Raw genomic sequence first — 19,870 nt, forward strand, 5'->3', positions numbered from 1 at the left:
CAGAGTATTGGAAACGCCCATTTCTGCAGGTCACCCCCAAGCTTTTTGCCTTCCTTCTCCACTTTTTCCTGGATTCGTTTTTGTTGGCTTTAGGAGTCGGAGCACTTTACCACTTATACCCAGTGCTAAAGTACATATGGTTTCTCCTCTAATCATGGTAATATTGAGTCATACCCCATTGGCATATTAATGTTACTTATACGTCCCTAGTAAACTGCATTACATATGCCCAGGGCCTGCTGTTAATTAAATTCTACTAGGGGGCCTTTAGCACTGATTGTGCCACCCACTCAAGTAGCCCTTTAAACATCCCTCAGGCAGAGTTTTAATTCATAAACGTCACCTCTAGAGTAGGCCCCGGACAGGTCAAGGGGCAGCGTGAAATGTATTTAAAAAGCAGGGCATGTACTTTTAAGTTTTACATGTCCTTGTAGTGAAAAACTCTCAAATTCATTTTTCACTACTGCAAGGCCTATATCTCTAATAGGATAAGATTGTGATTACCTTATTACATTTTATGAGTATTTCCAAGTGGGAATATGGAACTGATTCAAGTTTGGTGCCTCTGGAATCACAATTTAAAAACCAAACTTATGGTGAGGTCGGATTTTAAATTACAATTCTGAAAATGTCACTTTTACAAAGTTTACATTTTCTTGCTTTAGTCATTTGGTGCTCGGATCCTGTCTCTGATCACATGACTGGGTGTAGTTGGCAGTTGGGCTTTCTGTATTCCTCCTAGACAGCCACAAACAATGGGAGCTTAGGTGTGACTAGATGGGCCATCTTGACAGGATGGAAGGGAGGAGCTGGACACAGCCTCATTAACTCCTGAATGGGGACTGTGTCCTGTCTACACACAAAGGGCTGCATACCCTCCAGTAGAGAGTCATGGCAGAAAGGGAGGACATATGTGGACTTCAATTACCTGTTTTTGAAGTCTTCCCCACTTCAAAAGCACCACTGGGTAAAAGTATTGGACCTCCGACACCGCCACTTCAGTAAACTACTAAACCTTTGGCTAATCTGCCAAGAAGAAAGACTGCTGTGCTGCTGCAGGTTTGTCATTCGGCTGCACTGCACTCTGTTGGACTCCTGCTTTGTTGTGCTGATCTTCTGCCTGCTTCCCTCTTGCCTGGGTGAGAAGAAGTGGACCTGCATCTCTTGACCGCAGAGATCAGAGTAACTCCACAGCTAGTTGGCTGGCTCCTGATCTGAAGTCTCAAGGACATAACAGGCTTCTAACTCCTGCACCTAGAATCTGCCATCTGTGAGTTTACCCTGCCAAGTAGAGCCCCCCCCCCCCCCAAGTCCTGGACCCTTGAAAGTTGGCCTAGGGTGCTTGCCAGCGGAACCGATAGATCTTCGCTGCTAAGCAAAACCAACGTATCTCTTTGGCTGAGTAGCACATCCTTGGGCAGAGCCAAGGCACTGCCACTGGTGCGTGGATTGGACTGGTCGCAAAGGCCTCACATCATTTCTGACTTCTACATCTTGAGACCGCCGCATCGCCTTCGGAACCATGGCTGTGTGACACTTTACGCGGCACAAGCACCTTGCATCCCTTGACGGCAGCCTCGACACCAACAACGAAACTCTGCATTGCAGCTTCACTGCTCATCAAAAATGATGCATTGCATCGGCTGTGCTTTCCATCCTGGAATTTGCATTGTAAGCCCAGTCAACAGGATCCTCGAAGTGGACACATCAGGACTACACATCGCAGCCTCGCAGAGTCTTGGAACCGACGCATTGCCTCAGCTGCACACTGCATCCTTGACTCAGATCCACACAACGCTCTGCAATCAGGATTTAATGTACTCTGTTCAGTGGGCCTAAGTGGGTCCCTGTAGCTTGCCCGCGCTCCATCATGTTCAGCCTGAACTGGTGACTTTGTCCCGGTCCGGCATGACCAGATATCTCCAATAGCGGGTTGTGATTTTGAGGCACTATTTTTCACTATAAACTGTAAAAATCCATATCTCCGGTTCTACCAATTGGATTGTTGTCATTTTGCTCTTGTTTTATTTATTAAAATCTACTCTATTTTTCTAAACCTGGTGTGGGATCTTTTTGTGTGGTGTTCTCACTGTTTTAGTGATTGAAGCGCTGCACAAACACTATACACAATGCCTTTAAGTTTAGCCTGACTGCTGTGCCAAGCTACCAGAGGGTGAGCACAGGCTAATTTAGGGTTTTCCTTGCCTCTTACCCTGACTAGGAATGTGGTTGCTGCTCGACAAGCGCTCATACTCCAGTCAATCAGTAACCCACTTTCTAACACAGAGTAATCACCAACATCATACCAGAAAATAGTTGTTGGTGTCACCACTTCTATTTTTTAACACCTATGCAGAGTTAGTAGTGTTTACTTGCAATAACATCTTCCCCCTGCTCTTGCAAGGACATTACTAAACTTGGAATTACAAAATATTATACATCTCCCTTTCCACACTGTTGTGTGAAACTCGTTATTTAAAAGCCTCTACCAGGAAAAGCTTTGCGTAGCTATCAGATTAAAAATCATGAGTACGTCAAGGGAGGGATTTTGAACAAATCCCCAAGTTAGGAAATACCCAATCGACGTTCTCATTTGCAATAATGTCCACCAATTCCCTCCCCCAGACAAGAATATTGCCCCCCCCCCTGAATTTCAGCATGGAAAACAAGAAGAGAAACCTGAAAGCTTACCTTCGCTTTGGCGTTTATTTAAAAATAAAACAAACTTACTTCTGTTTCTTTTCTAGTAGGGATTTAAATGTCGAGATTAACTCCAGGTATGAGGTGGGCGTCACATAGTTGTATCGCTGCAGCTCGGAACGGAACATTTCAGATATGTTTATAGTTGTCGTGTGGAATCGCTTGCACAGGTCAATGCAGCCATTTCGAATGTCCTCAGTCATTTCAACATCTTCGAGGAAGCGGGAAGCGACGGCTTGCAATGCATCTTCTGGCCATTTCTAAACACAAAATACATTTATCTGTGAAGAAATGATATTGAATGACTCGCTTAAAATCAAAACACTTTTTCAGAGTACCACCGAAATGGTTATGGATGAGCAGCAAAATGGGGTAGAAGTAGAGAAGCAACTGCAGCGGGGAAGCTAAAAAACACCAACTAACTAATTAAAGTAGTCACCGGCAGAGGTTAGGCAAGATTTGCAGGGTTTTTATGGGCCGGGTCCCTCTGGGTTTGAAACCCTGTTGTTATTAAAAATGGACATTGAAACTGGTGCCTAGCCGGCCTAACATTAATTTCCTCAACTTTACTGAGGAAAACTCTGATTGATTTCTGGAAAATGAATTCAAAACGTTAAGAAAATTCATGTCTGCGACCTAGTTCCTGGTTATATTGCACATGTTTTCCTTAATCTTGGGTTCCCTATTAGTGTTAGCTATTTCCAGGATGTTGCGTTTCTCTCTTTTGCCATGTAGCATATTATTTATTACCTTTGTGTAGTGCATACTTTGAGTCGTTGGGCCAAGCCGAACGCAGCAAAGTAGAGCAGCCTGGGTTGGGGTGCGGGTCATCAGTCCAAGGCAAGGGGAAAGAAAAATGGCGGCCATAGGAGGAGAATTGCGAATCTCCTATTAACATGACCAGAGAATCTGGATTTCATTAAAGACACGGAGGCTGACATTATGCATTTATCCTTTAATAGCAACTCACACAGCCGCACTACATCACAAAGGATAAAGTTCTAGAGTCAATAACAAAGGATGTATCTAGGAGATGATCTGCCTCTTTTAAAAGAATCGCAGCAGGAAGAACTTCAAAAGGAACTGAGAGATCCGGGTAACAGGAAAGAACTTCATGGGTTGAGAGATCCAAGTGGAGCTTGAAAAAACATCATGGGAGAAACTTCAGCAAGTCAAAGGCCAGCCGGTTAAACGGAGTTGCCTGAAAGAAAGAAATGAGTAAGAACCAAGAGCCTGAAAGAGCAATCTCATCACATAGGCATAATAAAAGATTAAAAACAATTGAAGCAATCAATAAGATCATGAACAAATACAATATATCAAAGATGTAATAAGTTCAAAAGACATCCCTCAAATTGTAAAAGGGAGGAGGGAGGGATAATGTCAGCCTCCGTGTCTTTAATGAAATCCAGATTCTCTGGTCATGTTAATAGGAGAATCGCAATTTCATTACAAGACCGGAGGCTACATTATGCATGTTCGTAGCCCCGAAGGACCACCTCAGACATATGCTCGATAGGCTTGCAGTAATGACGAGCAAAGGTATTAGCATTTGACCAGTCAGCAGCTTTCAGAATATCATCCAACTTACCACCTGACCAAAAGGATTTACTGGCCATAGCTCCTCTGATAGAATGTGCTTGGAACTTAGAGAGGTCAATACCAGCAAGCTTCATGGTAGATTTAACCCATCTAGCAATGGAGGTGGAAGAAACAGGTTTGAAAGGTTTCACAAAGGAAACTAAAAGTTGATTTGCATCATTAGGGCGCAGGAGAGACATCCTTGCGTCATATTCTTTCATGCAAGCAACCACACAAAGTTTAGGTAAGGTGTCAAAACGAGGATAGAAGATAAAATCTGACATTGTTTTGGTTCTTCTTAGTAATTCAAACTTGACACCAAACATATCATAACATCTATTTGAAATGTCTAAGCTTCTGATGTCAGATACTCTCCTACAGGAAATTAAACATAAGAGTGTAGCGAGCTTAAAGGAGAGAAACTTTCTATTAAGGGAAGAATTATCTGGCCAGGAACAAAAAAGGTCTAAAATGCACTTGACATCCCAAAGGGTCTGGTATTTAGGTCTAGGGGGTCTTCTTGGTCTTATACTCTTGAGGACCCTACAAACGATAGGATTTTTACCTACCGATTTACCGTTGATAGGAGCATGACCAGCAGAGATTGCGGATCTAAAGCAATTAATAGAGCGATAGGAAAGGCCTCTGTCAAATTGTTCGACCAGAAAATTAACGATATTCACGACAGGAGTCTCCACGGGATCCAGACTCCTTTCCAGGCACCAATGAAACCATTTCTTCCAAATGTTGTTGTATCTAAGGTGTGTCCCAGGTGCCCAAGATTCTCCGAGAAGAGAGAGAGCTGTCGACGAAAGTCCAGACAGCTCGTTGGATTGCCTGACACTTTCCAGGCAAGAAGGTTCAAATTCCCCTCGAGAATAAGATGGTGAGCTTCTCCGTCTGCGTTTGAGACCAGGCCTGGAGAGGCTGGGATCAGAAAGGGAATGTCGCATGCTAGTTCCAGGGCTGTCGGGAACCAGGCTTGGGACGGCCAAAAGGGAGTTATTAGGATCAGGGGGCATTGATCCGATCTGACCTTCTGAAGGACTCTCTGAATCATGGCGAAAGGAGGAAAGGCATAACCCAGGAAGTGGGACCAGGGTTGGAGAAACGCGTTCACAGCAAGAGCGCCCGGGTCTGGCATCCAACTGAAGTAGTTGGGAAGTTGGAAGGTAAGTCTGCTGGCGAATAGATCCACGTCTATGGGACCCCAAAAGTGGGAGAGGGAATTGAAGATGTTCACATCGAGTTTCCAGTCCGAGAAGTCTATAAGGAATCTTGAATTCCAGTCTGCCGAAATGTTCGATTTCCCGGGAAGATACTCCGCCCTGAGGGAGATTTTGTGTTCCAGACAGAACATCCAAAGTTTCCTGGCAAGGTTGGAGAGATCTGCAGATCTTGTCCCTCCAAGGCGATTGATATAGGCCACAGCGGAAACGTTGTCCATCTTCAGAACAACGGACCTCCCTTGGATGGAGTGTTTGAAGCTCATAAGAGCGTATAAGCCAGCCGTCAATTCCAGAAAATTTATGTGTTGGGAGGATTCCGATAGGGTCCAAACCCCACCGGTGTCCTGGTCTCCCAAACGAGCACCCCAGCCATGAAGACTGGCATCTGATTCTAGGACAAAATCCGGGGATGAGCCGAAGATAGCTTTGCCGTTCCAGGCGTCTAAGTTCTCCAGCCACCAAAATAGCTCTGCTCTCGCATCCGGATCCAGAGACACAAGGTCCCCATACCACAGACCTGAATTGAGGGCTTTTCTTTTTATTCTCTGAAGTGCGCGGTAGTTCAGAGGGCCGGGAAAAATAGCCTGGATGGAAGAAGAAAGGAGCCCAAGAAGTCTGGCTAGTTCGCGGAGAGTTAAAGACTCTTGTTTCAAGACAGACCTGATCTCCTTCCGGATCTTGGCAATCTTCTTGGCCGGAAGAAGGAGAAGGCATTTCGTGGTGTCTAGGGTGAAGCCGAGGAATTCTATAATTCTGCAGGGAGAGAGCATGGATTTGTCTCTGTTGATGATGAATCCTAGGCTCTCTATTAGGTTCATGGAGGTTTCTAGATCCCTTAGGAGGTCTGAATGGGATTGGGACATGATAAGAATATCGTCCAAGTAAATGATGAGGCGGATACCTCTCTCTCTTAGGATTGTAACGACACACTTCATGATCTTGGTAAAGCACCAAGGGGCAGAAGAGAGGCCGAAGGGAAGAGCTTGGAACTGGTAGAGATGTTCTTTCCAAGCAAATTGAAGGAAGGGTTGATGTTCCTTGTACATGGGAATGGTGAAGTAAGCGTCCTTCAGGTCTAACTTGGCCATCCAGTCTCCTTCCAGAAGGAGATCCCTCAGGAGGTGGATACCCTCCATTTTGAAATGGCGATAAACTAGAAATTTGTTGACTTCTCGAAGGTTTATTACGGGTCTCCAACCCTTGTCCTTTTTCTGAACGAGAAACAGTGTGCTTATGAATCTTGCATCGGACCAGGGAACCTCCACTATTGCGTCTTTTTTTAGCATAGAAGCGATTTCTTCCTCCACGATCTTTTCTTGATCTTCTGAGAGGACGAAGGGGTGGGGTAAGTGTGACTGGAAGGGAATCTGTAAGAAGTCTATCTTGAAGCCCCTGACGGTTTCTAAAACCCATGGGTCTTGGGTAATTGAATCCCAAACATGATAAAACTGTTTTAGCCTGCCCCCTACTATGGGAGGGATAGAAGAAGGAGGAGTAGTACTTACTTGTAGAGTTGGAGGTGTTGGGAGTACCTCGACCTCTTGAACCACGGTTTCTCGGGCCTCTTCCTCTTTGGGGAAAGAAGGGTTGTCTAGGGGGGTAGAAGCCCCTTCCTGTTCCTCTGAAGGATGAATAGGGTCGTTGGTTGCCTCGGCCTGAAGAGCGACCCCTTCTACCGGCCTGGCCAAAAAGGTTGGTGTTGAATACCCGTCTCAGGTTATTTTGGGCTCTATCAAGGGCAGTAAAGGTGGATACGTATTTACCAATCTCCTTGATTATGTCCTCTCCGAAAAGAAGGCCTTTGGGGTTCTGGGAGGGTTCCTTCTCCGCCATGTCACCTAATTTGGGGTTGATTTTATTTAGAATAGATCTCCTCCTCTCAATGTTCAAACTAGAATTGGCGTTGCCAAGGAGAACGATGGCCCTTTGGCTCCAACCTCGAATGAGGTCAACGTTCAAGGGGGTAGAGGAGAGGTGGGATTGCTCAGCCATATCCAGGATTCTAACCAAGGGTCCTAAGACGTCTAAAAGTCGGTCTTGGCAGCCCTTGAGGGCCCTCTCCAATCCTTTTCTAGGGTCACGTCCTAATTTAAATAGGAATTTAATGAGGCTAGGGTCTAGGTTTGGAGTTTGACAGACCCTTTCATCAATGGTAGGTCTGGGGGATTCGGACCTCATTGTGTTTCTGGTGTTTCTATCCAGAAGGTTTCTCAACCAGCGTGTGACAAATTTGGAAACATGATCCTGCGGGAACCATTTTGAGCTGTTAGGGTGAGAGATGTTTAAGGGGGAAAACATCTCTTCTCCAATAGGGTTTAAAATAATATTTTTTGGGGTAGGTTCTGGATCGAATTGGGAGTTAAGATCATGTTGGACCTCATCTAGGTCAAAGACGAACTCGTCTGAAGGGTCTTTGGAGGAGTTGTCATCAAAGGAGGAGGAAGAGGATTCAAGACCAACATTTCTATTTTGGTTAGCACTGTTCCAAAGTGTGCCGCGAGGGGCACCATACATATTTGTGCCGCCATGGGCACCGGTCAAGGAAGTGTCCCGAGGGACATCAGGTTCAAGTGGGGCGCGTTGGCCTCCCATCCAAAGTGAGGTGCTAGGACCTCCTGCGCTATGAAAGGCGCTAGGGCCTGTAGTGCCTTCGCAATGTTTGGTCTTTTTGGGGTTTTTACCGTGTAAGGGGGGATCCTGGGGGTCACACGGTCTTTTAGGGAGCATGACTTCCCTGAGAGAGGACATCATGCATGACTTAATTTCTTGTTGCAGAAATTTTTTAAGTGAATCATCAATGGGGGCAGGTGAGCTAGCAGTGGCATCATCAGAATCCATGTCAGACATGGTGTAGTGATGGAAGGATATTAACAGGAGTATTAACAGGTAAGATAATGATAAAATTCTCCTCTACTTCTCCTCCTTTTTTTTTTTTTTTTTTTGGTTTAAATGTAGGGGTACTCCTTTTATCTCTTCTTTTTTTTTTTTTTTTATATAAGAAATTATCCTAACCATAAGGGGTAAGGGGGGGTAACTAATGGGTAAAGTTAATAGGCTCATAAAAGTCCTAAGCAAAATATTGGTAAGTTAATAGGCTCATAAAAGTCCTAAGCAAAATATTGGTAAAGGCAAGGGATGCTTATTGAGGAAATGCGTGTTTAAAATGCCAAATTTGGGAAATGAGCGCAGTGGTCGTGTCTCCGGCGGCTGAAGCAGAGCAACCGACAAACTAATTCAGTCGCGCTCGAGCCCAGCCGCCGGAGGAAAGGAAAGACACTTAGAAGGGGAAGCACGCAACGCGGGTGTTGCGAGCGTGCTTTCCTCTAAGCCGAAAACCAGGCGCACCTCCGCTGAGGGAAGCGCGTCTCAAACGGCGAGAGGCAAGAAAAGTAAGTCCGAAAGAAGGCAGAGAGGCGAGCGCAGTCGCGCGTTTAGTCAGAGGAAAGGGTGGTGGTGGACAACCATAAATTGGAAGTCCATTGGGAGGGAGGGTGGGGGGTGGGGAGGGACCCTGCGCCACCCACGAAGCAAACCGGTGCAAAAGCACAGAGTTAGGAAGGGAAAAAAACAATCGCAAGGTTACTAGGCAATGATAAGCAATAGGCAATGAAATAAGCCCAGAAGTCCAGGTTTATAAAGGCAGTATAACACATTAAAATGGCTTATAAAGGCAGTATAACACATTGGAATCGAGAGTATAATGCATTAAAACGATATAGAATTTAAAAAGTACAAGTCTAAGCCTAAAATGAAGGAGCAAGTAGAAGTAGTGACTTATCTGCTGGCGAGCCGCTTTTAAAAGAGGCAGATCATCTCCTAGATACATCCTTTGTTATTGACTCTAGAACTTTATCCTTTGTGATGTAGTGCGGCTGTGTGAGTTGCTATTAAAGGATAAATGCATAATGTAGCCTCCGGTCTTGTAATGAAATCAGAGTATTTAGAAAAAGAAACAAACAACAGAATTCTCTCATCATTATAGTCACCTAGAACCAGAAAACAGTGTCTGTTTCTGTGATACTAGGTATTGGGCTCTCTCCTTAGGGGCTCAGCTCATCGCATTGACTAAGTTAAAGGCCCATTGCAGCGCCGAGCAGAGAAATACGGCCTACTGATATAGAGGGAGACAGCGAGGTGATTGTCTTCTCACTGCAAGAAACAGAGTATGCTATAGACTCCATTAAATCGGGGAAACTACCGGGATTAGATAGACTTCCCGATGACTTATTCAAACATATCAAAAAGGTATGGGTCCCATACGTTAATGCTCTGAGTAATGCAATACCGGCCGGTGCCCCAATACCGGGAACGTGGAAAGGGGCTGTAATTGTCCCCATCCACAAAAAGGGCAGCAAACATAAACCCGAGAACTACAGACCAATTAGCCTGATAGACATACTCCAAAAAATGTATGCCAGGCAGGTACTGAACAGGCTTAATGACTGGATAGAGACGAATAGCATACTGTCCCCATACCAGGCAGGGTTTAGATCCAGTACTAGTACAAAAGATCAAGTCCTAAGACTCCTGTGTATTATCTGGAAATATGTTAAAATCAGGAAGGGGCATATTTATGTGGCGTTCGTTGACCTGAGGGCAGCATTTGACCTCGAACCCAGATGATTACTATGGGAGTCACTTGAAAAACAAGGTGCCCCCTTTAATTTGGTTATGCAGTTAAAAAGGTTACATAATGGGAACTATGCTAGAGTCCGCTGGGGTATGAATGGGGAACTAACAAAGCCAATCCCAATAGAGAGAGGAGGGAGACAGGGTTGTGTGCTTGCTCCCACCCTGTTCATACTCTATATTCATGATGTGGTGGACCACCTACACAACCAAGCAAACGATCCTCCAAGGCTAAATGGGAATTTGGTGCCGGCGCTGCTCTTCGCAGACGACACCATTCTGATATCACAGACCATGAAAGGGCTCCAAATATGTTGAACGGGTTTAATAGATACTGCACAGAAAAGGGCTCAGAAATAAACGCGAATAAAACTAAGTACATGGCCATAAACCCATAAAAGACCATTAAAAAAAATCTTTGCTGAGTAATGAGAAAATAGAATACGCCACTAATTTTACCTATTTGGGCATATTACTAGACACAAAACTAGCCTGGAACCAGCAAATAAACCACTCAGCCTTAAGGTTAGCCCAAGGGTCAGGGGCAATCCTTAAGAAGTACAGCTCAACTACAAGCAAAGCTGTGACACCAGCACTTGAGATATATAAATGTAAGGTTCAGGCTGTAGCATTGTATGGATCAGAGTTATGGGGGCACAAGAGACATCCGACACACAGATGGGGAAAACAAGTTTGCAAGGAGATTATTAGGATTACCCCAATCAACACCACTTGTCCCAATGTTCTATGATCTAAATTTGAAGCGCATAGGTCATCATACAACCCTACGTCCACTGCTCTATTGGATACGACTATGGACTACGCCGGAATTACTAACATATAGAGAAGGTGCACACGAATTACTGGAAATTCATACATGTCTTACCTTCCCGTGGTTAAGATTTGTCCGGAAATGGCTGATTGAGTTAGATCTTGAATAATACTGGACTAAACCACATAATTTAACACCAAGTTGTAAAGGCAATCTAAAGGGTATTTATTGGCAATATACATTGCATGCACTCCACTCTGATCCAAGACTAGGAAGGTTAACAAGTGAATTCCTTTCTATCAAGCCAAGTCTGTATCGCAAGGATTTCCTTGACCATATACAACCTTTCCTAGCAAGAATTCTGTATCCAAAGTTAAGATATAACACATTACAGATCAAGAGCTATACTGTAAAATGGGGGGGGGATCTTGCCTGTTCTCTATGCACTAGATGCACTTAGGGGCCTACAAATAACATCGAAAACATTGCACATATTTTGTTTTTTTGTCCAGCGCATGATAGGGCAAGGAGCAAATGGATTCGACCAGTATGTAATTTGTTGGGATTCAGAAAACATCAAGAGGCGCTTAGAGTACTGACAACAAGTAACCTACCACATGTCATATTTGCACTATCAAGATATTTGTTTATAGGGGTCTAATAAGGAAGAGAATGGGGCTAAAGTTGTGATATTCCAATGACCAAGATATCTGCAACCGTGAAACTTACCTCGGACTGTATGAATAATTAGACATTACTCCATGTATATTCTAAAAAGGGTTTATTGAATGAAATTGTTTTACTGCAATTGCCAATTTTAAAGAAATTATGTAACATTTGGCTGAAACATTTTAAATTATTTTATGGACGTGTTTTACAATGAAATATTTTATGGCCTTTTGCTGAAATAAAGAATTTATAAAACTAAGCTAAGGGCTTCAGGGTCCCTCAGGTCTGCCTTGGCAGACTGGAGTCAAGTTTAGGGCTGGGTGGATTTTGGTCCAAAAGCTGCCCTGCAACTGTGGGCCTATGTTCTTCTGATTCTGATTTTATCTTAAACAGAAAATGCAGGTGTTTGGGGTTGTGAGATTGCAAAGATACTGGGGCCCAGACCTTACAGAGAAGCCCTTACACTACTGAAGATTCAAAGGTGTGCCTTGCAGACTTTGGAGCAATTCCAATGACCTGCGGTGGAAGTAGTGGAACTTTACAGCCCATCAGGGAATCGAATAGGAGAAAATCGGGTCAAGTCCCTACTGTCAATATGTTATTAATTTAGAAAGGGGGGGAACCTTACCAACGTAATAAACATAGGCTGGCTCGGTCTCAACACAAGTCCCTGAGCAACTCTGCGCAATCGCTGCTTGCTAAGGTACAAGCAGCAGGTAATCTATCATGGAAACAAGTGTACGCTTTAACAACACATTTAAAATAAAGGACACAAAACAATAAAATTCCCAAATCGATTAAAAAAAATATATATATAAAGAGCAAAAAGATCCCAAAATCATTGCAATTGGGTTGAGGGTACCAGAGACATGCTTTTTAAAAACATTTTAGGCAAGGCCAACAGGCGTCGCCTATGCAACAATTATTGACTTTGCCAATGTTTGGCTTTTGCCAGTATTTCGTTTTAGCCATATACAGCAATACGGCGGATAAGTAGCATGGCTGAAAGTATCGAAAAATAGTGTTATGATGCAGCCAGCATTTACTTGGTCATAGCAGTCACGCAGCTCTGTATACAATAGCTAAAACACATTGACAAAGCCAATAGCTCTCACATAGGGGACAGCCACTGGCTTCTGCTATTTGAAGGAAACTGGCTTAATTTTATGGTATTCATGGATAAAACACAACACATTTACGCCAGGATTTCAGCCGCCACATGCAGCTATTTTAGAAATTACATAAAATGTAAGTGTGCAGATAGGAAACCTGAAATATGTTTATTTTAACTTTTGATGATCCCTTGCTTTTCTATTCAGAAAGATTTTCTCTAGCAGATGTCTGCTTCATATAACCCCACATGTGAAATATGAAGTAAAAGATGCATTGGGCTGTATTTTCTGCAGCACTTAGAGCTTAACAGTTCTGGTGATGTACAAGTGGTGTAAAGAGTGGGGCATGAATTACGGTTTATATCTTCTGAATACTACGTCAGCTGGTGTTCACAACATTTGCACAAGGATTTCTTTGACAAGACCGATCACCCGCCCCTTGCAAAACCCACAAATGGAAAGTAGGCTAACCAAGTAAATCTATGTAAGACATCCCTACGTTAGTGAATTACATACATATATTTTGAATACTTTTATCTGTTTTTAAAGGGTAACTTTGATTACAACCTCAAAAAGTCCTTGGTAAAGCCTGCTCACATGCTAGGATGGCAATTCCTGACCACAATGTTTGTGTGAAATAGGGATGTTCGTTGAAAAGGGTGTGAGCCCTTTTCAAGCAACATCCACAATTCTTGTCCATGTGAACCACACAAGTCACTAAACTAATCTGTGCTTAAACATTCTGACAGCTTGGCACAAAAGCAGTTTGGCTTAACTTAAAGACAATGTGTAAAGTATTTATGCAGCACTGAAACAGTATTAAAGTGAAAACACAACCCAAGACAAGTCCCAAAGTAATTTAGAAACTTAGAGTAAAATGTAATAATTTATTTGACACCAAAAATGACAAAGATCAAGTCAGTAGAACCAGAGTTGTCAATTTTAGACTTTTTAGTGCAATTTAGCGCCTAAAACAAAGCACCAACCACAGACATCTAGTTGCACAAGACATGGGTTGAAAATTATGGATGAACAAGATAGCACCCGGTTCAGATACAAGTACAGGATTGGGCCATGTGTTGGATTACCTTCAGATTTAGAAGATTTTCAAAGTTAAATGTCTGAGAAGGTAAAGTTCAGTGGGAAAAAGCAGCGGGTGGTGTCTGAAGAGGAGGCATCCCTGGAGACCCAGGACTTACATCAGACTGGCTCATGGTGCACTTTGAAAGTTGCTGGATAGATTGTGTCTCTAGCTCTCAACAAAAGCCCAGCAAGCTAGCCCTTGGAGTCACTCTGCTTGTCTTGGGATCAGGCCAGGCTTCAGAGAGCAGGGCAGCCCTCTTGAAGCAGCAGGGCAGTCCTCTGAAGTACACAGCAGGCCTCAGGCAGCAAGAAAGTCCTCTGAGAGTACTACACAGGTCTAGAAGTGAACTGAAGAATGGGTCTAAGGGTTCTATTTTTATTACCCGTGCCAGCTTTGAAGTGGAAAAAACTTCTAGAATCCCCTCCCACAGATGATTCTGGAATTTTCTGCTTTGCTGCCTAGGTTCCACAGGGTCTGGGATCCTAAAATGTTAGTGTGAAGTCCTTTCTCTGCTTGCTGCGACAGCTCCTTCAAAATGGAAGGCTCCACCCCTCTTCTCTTGTGAGGATGGCCAATCGTGCTAGCACTTAGTCCCCCTAATGTGTTACTGTCTGGGAGGTATCCACAAAGGCTGTCACCTAATCATGTGATCCAGGATACAGGCACCAAATGGTTAGGACAAGAAAAGGCAACTTTCTAAAAGTGGCATTTTCAGAATTGTGACTTAAAATCCAAATTTACCATTAAAAGGGATTTTTAATTACAATTCTTTAGACACCAAATATTTACCTGTTCCCAAGCAAAGGTTATCACCTATTAAATCTAGTTTGAGAAGTAATGAACGGCCCAGAGATCCTGATGCTGGATATGAATCCCTAATTTTGTAGGAGGAACTTTTGCTCAAGGCTCTGGACCTTTACAGTCTTGAATAGACAAGTGAGAGAAGGGTTTTGAGCAGATGTTCCTTTTTTCCAGAATGTTATTATTAGAGGGTAATTGCTTATTCAAATAACATGATTTTAAAATGGCGCCTTAACACTGCCGCATAATGAGGAATTATCCTTGGACCGGGCGAGAAATCTTCGCCTTCATGAAAACCTAAATTTAGATTTTAATCACAATGATGCATCACTAATTTGGAACTGTACGGATTCTTCGCTGAAATCATGTTGTCAGAATATATAATCTAGCCTTGAGAAAGCCCTGGCTCAACTAGCCATATAGGGCGAAACAAGTGTCGGCTGTTCACTTTCCCTAACAATTTGTTTCACGTAAAACCAAAAAACAAGTGAAATGAAGAAAACAATGACATGAATAAAAAGACCGATTTTCACTCAAATTAACCTGGATTAATTAGTATTATTTGAATAAGGAATTACCCTCTACTAGTAACATTCTGGAAAAGAGGAACATATGCTCACAACTCTTCTCTCACTTATTAAATGTAGAAAGCTATCCTATGGGAGAGGTATGCCTCACAGTATTGAAAAATGAATTTGTGAGTTCTTTAGAACCAAGACATGAAGAAATTAAAAGGAAATGTCTAACCTTTTAAATACAATGCATCCTGCTCTATGGGCTGTTTAGGGCCTAGCCTAGGGCAACATATATTATAAAGGAGTTTAAGGCTTGGCAAAATGTTTGTATTGCCAAGTAGAATTGGCAGTTTAAAACTGCACACAGGCTGCAATGGCAGGCCCGAGACATGTTTTAAAGGGCTACCTAAGTGGGTAGCACAATAAATGCTGCAGGTCCACTGGTAGCATTTCATTTATTGGACCCTGTAAGTAAATTAAATATGCCAATCAGGTGTAAGCCAAGCTGTTTAGGAAGTGAGCATTGGTACTGTAGCACTAATTATCAGTGGTAAAGTGCACAGACTCCTAAGGCCAACAAAAATGCATTCAGCAAAACAAGAGTGGAGAAGGCAAAAAGTTTGAGGGAAGACCACCCCAAGGCTGACAGGTCTAAAGTGTTGCCCCCAACTGAAAGTGAGAACTACCCAACCTCCTGGGAGTTCTCATCATTAAGGCAAATTAAGCTAAACAGACCAACAGCATTGGGTGGTCTGACCTAGGGAGGTATGCCATCGCAGAAACTGGAAAAAAAGCATGTACAGTCAGTGTGTGGACTCGATTTAGAGTTTGAGAAATGGGAAATGAATTTTGATTATAGGGATAATACTGTGCAAAATTAATTGTTTGATACGGACATATTTTTGCCAAAATGGCACAATGAGCTGTGCGTTTGCTTGGGACGTGATGACGCCCCATTTCAGTGATACTAGTACTCTAGTGCCACGGGGCATGGCACTAATAGCAATCTGCACGCATTCTTTGGAAAGACTGGATAAACTCGAGAAAAGTGGAAATACGAGGTGTGCACCCTGTCTCCCTTAATGATGACTTCGTAACTGATGCCCAACATCAGGATAGCACCCACAGATAAAAAAATAGAAAAGAACATTCAAAACAGCACGAGTCCACACGTTTGGAACAACAACGTGGTTCATGACAGATGGAGTTGAGAACGATTAGGAATGGACTTTTTTTAAAGAAATGATCATGAAATTAATGTTCACACTTATTTATGCTCAGCATGTTAATGTATAATGTAACTGACATCGGTTTTATGCTATGGGACTGTACCGGTTGGTCGAGTTTCAATGAACTGAATTGTGGGAAATGGAGTTCTTCAAGAAAAAGCACCAGGTGCAATTAAGTGTGAAAATGGGAGAGGGGGATTTTTGAATCGGTGTACCAATAGGGTGTTTAGAGTGATTAGTTTAATGTGTGAGGGATTGTTGGGCGCCTATGGCTTTGGTGGAAGAAACAGCAAGGATATATGGTTTTTAATGGTGCATGGCAGGTATGTGCAAGTCAGGGAATACCAGGAGTTTAAAACAAGGTTTAGGGAATAGTTAAATGGTAGTAAATAAAACAACTTGGAGGGATGAAGGAAAGGAGGGTATTAGAACCGGAGATAGTAAAAGATAACGTATGGAGGTTAAAGATTTAAGAGTGAACGCAGGTCGGCAGGCAAGGAGAATGAAGATGGGCAAGGCACAACTAGAGAAATAGGTAGAACATTGTTTGCACACTGCCAGGGTGACGTGGAGGATGAAGGTTGCATGAGAATTAAGTGCACAATTCAGAATCTGGTTTTCATATACAAAACAGGGAAGTGATGCGCAGGGAAAGGGAACTTAATGGAGGAGTAGAAAGGAATGGTTTATCGTAGAAGAACTTTTCGCAATTCAATGCATGCTAATACTTTTAGAAACGACAATAATTTCCTTTGAGAGCATATAATATAGTATTAACACACATGGCAGAGGAATGAGAAATGCTATGGTCTGTGGAATTCACAGTTGGTAATTGTGCTTTTTTATGATCATTTACAGTGACCCCCAAAGATGCATTGGGTTATTTTTTTCGAATAAATGCTGCCTGAAATGAATTCATGCCTCAGCCATTTCTTGCAAAAGGACTGGATAGACACAGTTGGAACAGCAGAAACTGGAAAAAAAGCATGTACACTCAGCGTGTGGACTCGATTTAGAGTTTGAGAAATGGGAAATGAATTTTGATTATAAGGATAATACTGTGTAAAATTAATTGGTTGATACGGACATATTTTTGCAAAGTGGCAAAATGAGCTGTGTGTTTGCTTGGGACGTGATGACGCCCCATTTCAGTGACTCTTATCAAAGAAGCCATTTTTCTTTTGGTCAGATTGGGGCTTGGCCTCTTCCCCTGTGAACTATTTTGAGGGCCTTGAGAGAACATTTTGGACTTTCTGGTGATGACCCAGAAGTCTGCCTACTTTGCATAGTCCATGGGGTCAGTGAGCTTATTATCAACCAGGTGTTGGTGCAGCTCTGTAAAACAGATACTGAGCATGCGCTCCCCGAAAATTAGATACTACAGCCCAGTACAATCATTCACTTTGCTGTCCCTCATCTAACCACCTTGAGTAGTCTGATAAATCTACCCAATACTGGTTTGGTAACTTCTGGCTTTCCCTAAATCCCATGCAGTACCCGTACAGTAAGCCCGAGTTTGGTGATAAGAATGTCCTATATTTAGACACACTTCATCTGATCTCTCACTCCTAGTGTAAGAACTCTGCCCCTTCCCACTGTGGGAATGTATTTTTCACAAGTTAGCCCTCCAATCATACTCTGGGATCAATAGCATCCTCAGGACCACCTCACAGGCAGAAAACCTCTCATCTATGTCCTCCTCCGCCACATAGCTAGGCACCAGGTCTTGTGGTGTGCGGACTCTCACCTCTCCAGTAGACACCAAATGTACACAGCCTCTATTGCTGCTGGACTCTGCTTGATTGGCTCCGATGTACAGCTCTTTAAGACTCATCTCATGAGACATTTTAATTTCTTCCAGGGCTAGCTTCTTTTACCCAATGCTATCTTTTCACCCTGCACCCGGCCAACCCTGTGCCACTGGTGGTGTATGCTTGGTGCTGCCTTGTGCCCCCCCATGCTTGTCTAAACCCTCAGGACCTGTGTCTTGAAACCACTAGTACTTCTGTGCAAATCATGCATCTCCAATCATCCCCAGTCTCAGTAGCATTGGGCTCTCGACACCAACTGTGACCTCTGCACCGGCTATCCCTGTGCCACTGAGGTGCAACCTTGGTGTACATTTGAACCTTGCCCTGTGTTGGTCCAAACCCTCAAACAGGGGGATAGCTAAGCTGTGTGCTTACCTGTAAACGTGCATACCTGTTTTCCTTCCATCGGATTGCATTGTATTTCTTGCTATTTGCACTGTCTATTTTTTACACTGCTACTGTCGGATGTATGACGTTACAACGCATACTTTTACTCCGCATACCATTACAACGCGGTATTTACAACGAATACCGTTACAACGCATAGCGCTTTGGGGTGCTGGATAGTGGTAAGTATAATTTACTATTCTAACTCCAGTCCCCGTGGACCCTAGGGAAGGTGTTGGATAGTAAATTAAACTTACCTCTTATCCTAGAGCGCCCCCCAGCGCAATGCGTTGTAATGTCATGCGTTGTAATGCCCGCGTTGTAATGGTAGTGCGGAGTAAAAGTTGCGTCGTAACGGGTGTATACCGCTACGGTCAATTGATACCACAAAGTATTTCCAGTGCTACTGTAAAGTATTCATATTGCTATTTGCAAAACATTCCTTCTGTACCTAAAAGTATTGCTATTTTTAAACTGGTACTTATCTGCAACTGAGTTCTTCTGGGTTCTAAAATAAAAGTAAGAAAGAAATATTTGTATACAAATAGTGGACTTGGAGTTACTCATTGAGTGTGTGCCTCATTTCTTGACTGTGTGTGTACAACAAATGCTTAACACAACCCTCTGATAATCCTAACTGCTCGCCCAATGTTTCCACAAAAAGAGAGTAAGGTATTATCTACTTCAACCTCTATATAGCCTTTAGGGGTTCACTGGACTTTGTGCACACTATATCTAATTTTGGTATAGTATATACAGCCCCAGCTTCCTACAACCTGGGCCTCTAAACCCCGGACCCCAAAGTGACTCCAAGGGCTAGCCTGCTGGCCACATGATCAGAAACCTCAGGGACAAAATAGGTTTCCACCAACCTTGAACCCAGCACATGGACTCTGCCATCTATGAATCCTGCCCTCATAAGCAGTGCCACCCCAGTCCTGGAAGTGGGCCTGAAAGTGCCCTGCCAGCCCATCTGTGGATTCAGCAGAATCAACTAATCTCCTGGGCCGTATGGCACATCTGCCACAAAAACGGCACATCGCCTCTGCTGCTAGACGCATCGCCTCTGCTATGCGGACTACATAGATGCAAGGATCCTGCATCACCAACAGCAGCCCATCAAAACCCCCACTGTGCAACGAATCTTCAAATAAGGACATTGCCTCATGCAAAGCAGCCTTCAGAAACACCACTATCCGACGCATCTCTATGCAAGGACATCACATTGCACTTCCCAGCTCCTCTGAACCACGGCTGTGTACTGCATCTCCTGGCCTAGACCTTGCAACGCCCCTGCTGTGCAATGCATCCTTGATGCGAGACTCTGCATCTTTTTGCAACCAGGATTAGG

The 19,870-nt window shown here is 43.5% G+C and overlaps 1 protein-coding gene across 1 annotated transcript in view; it reads right to left on the reverse strand.

Moving 5' to 3' along the window:
• The window catches only part of DNAH7 (dynein axonemal heavy chain 7), a 2,019,015-nt gene that overhangs the window by 789,350 nt on the left and 1,209,795 nt on the right, over positions 1 to 19,870 (reverse strand). The window contains exon 41 of the mRNA XM_078680414.1: positions 2,731 to 2,960. Within this exon, the coding sequence (XP_078536540.1) occupies positions 2,731 to 2,960 (230 nt within the window). The remainder of the gene's footprint in view (positions 1 to 2,730; positions 2,961 to 19,870) is intronic.

Source organism: Lissotriton helveticus, chromosome 3_1, assembly GCF_964261635.1.
Source record: "Lissotriton helveticus chromosome 3_1, aLisHel1.1, whole genome shotgun sequence".
NCBI classification, from domain to species: Eukaryota; Metazoa; Chordata; class Amphibia; order Caudata; family Salamandridae; genus Lissotriton; species Lissotriton helveticus.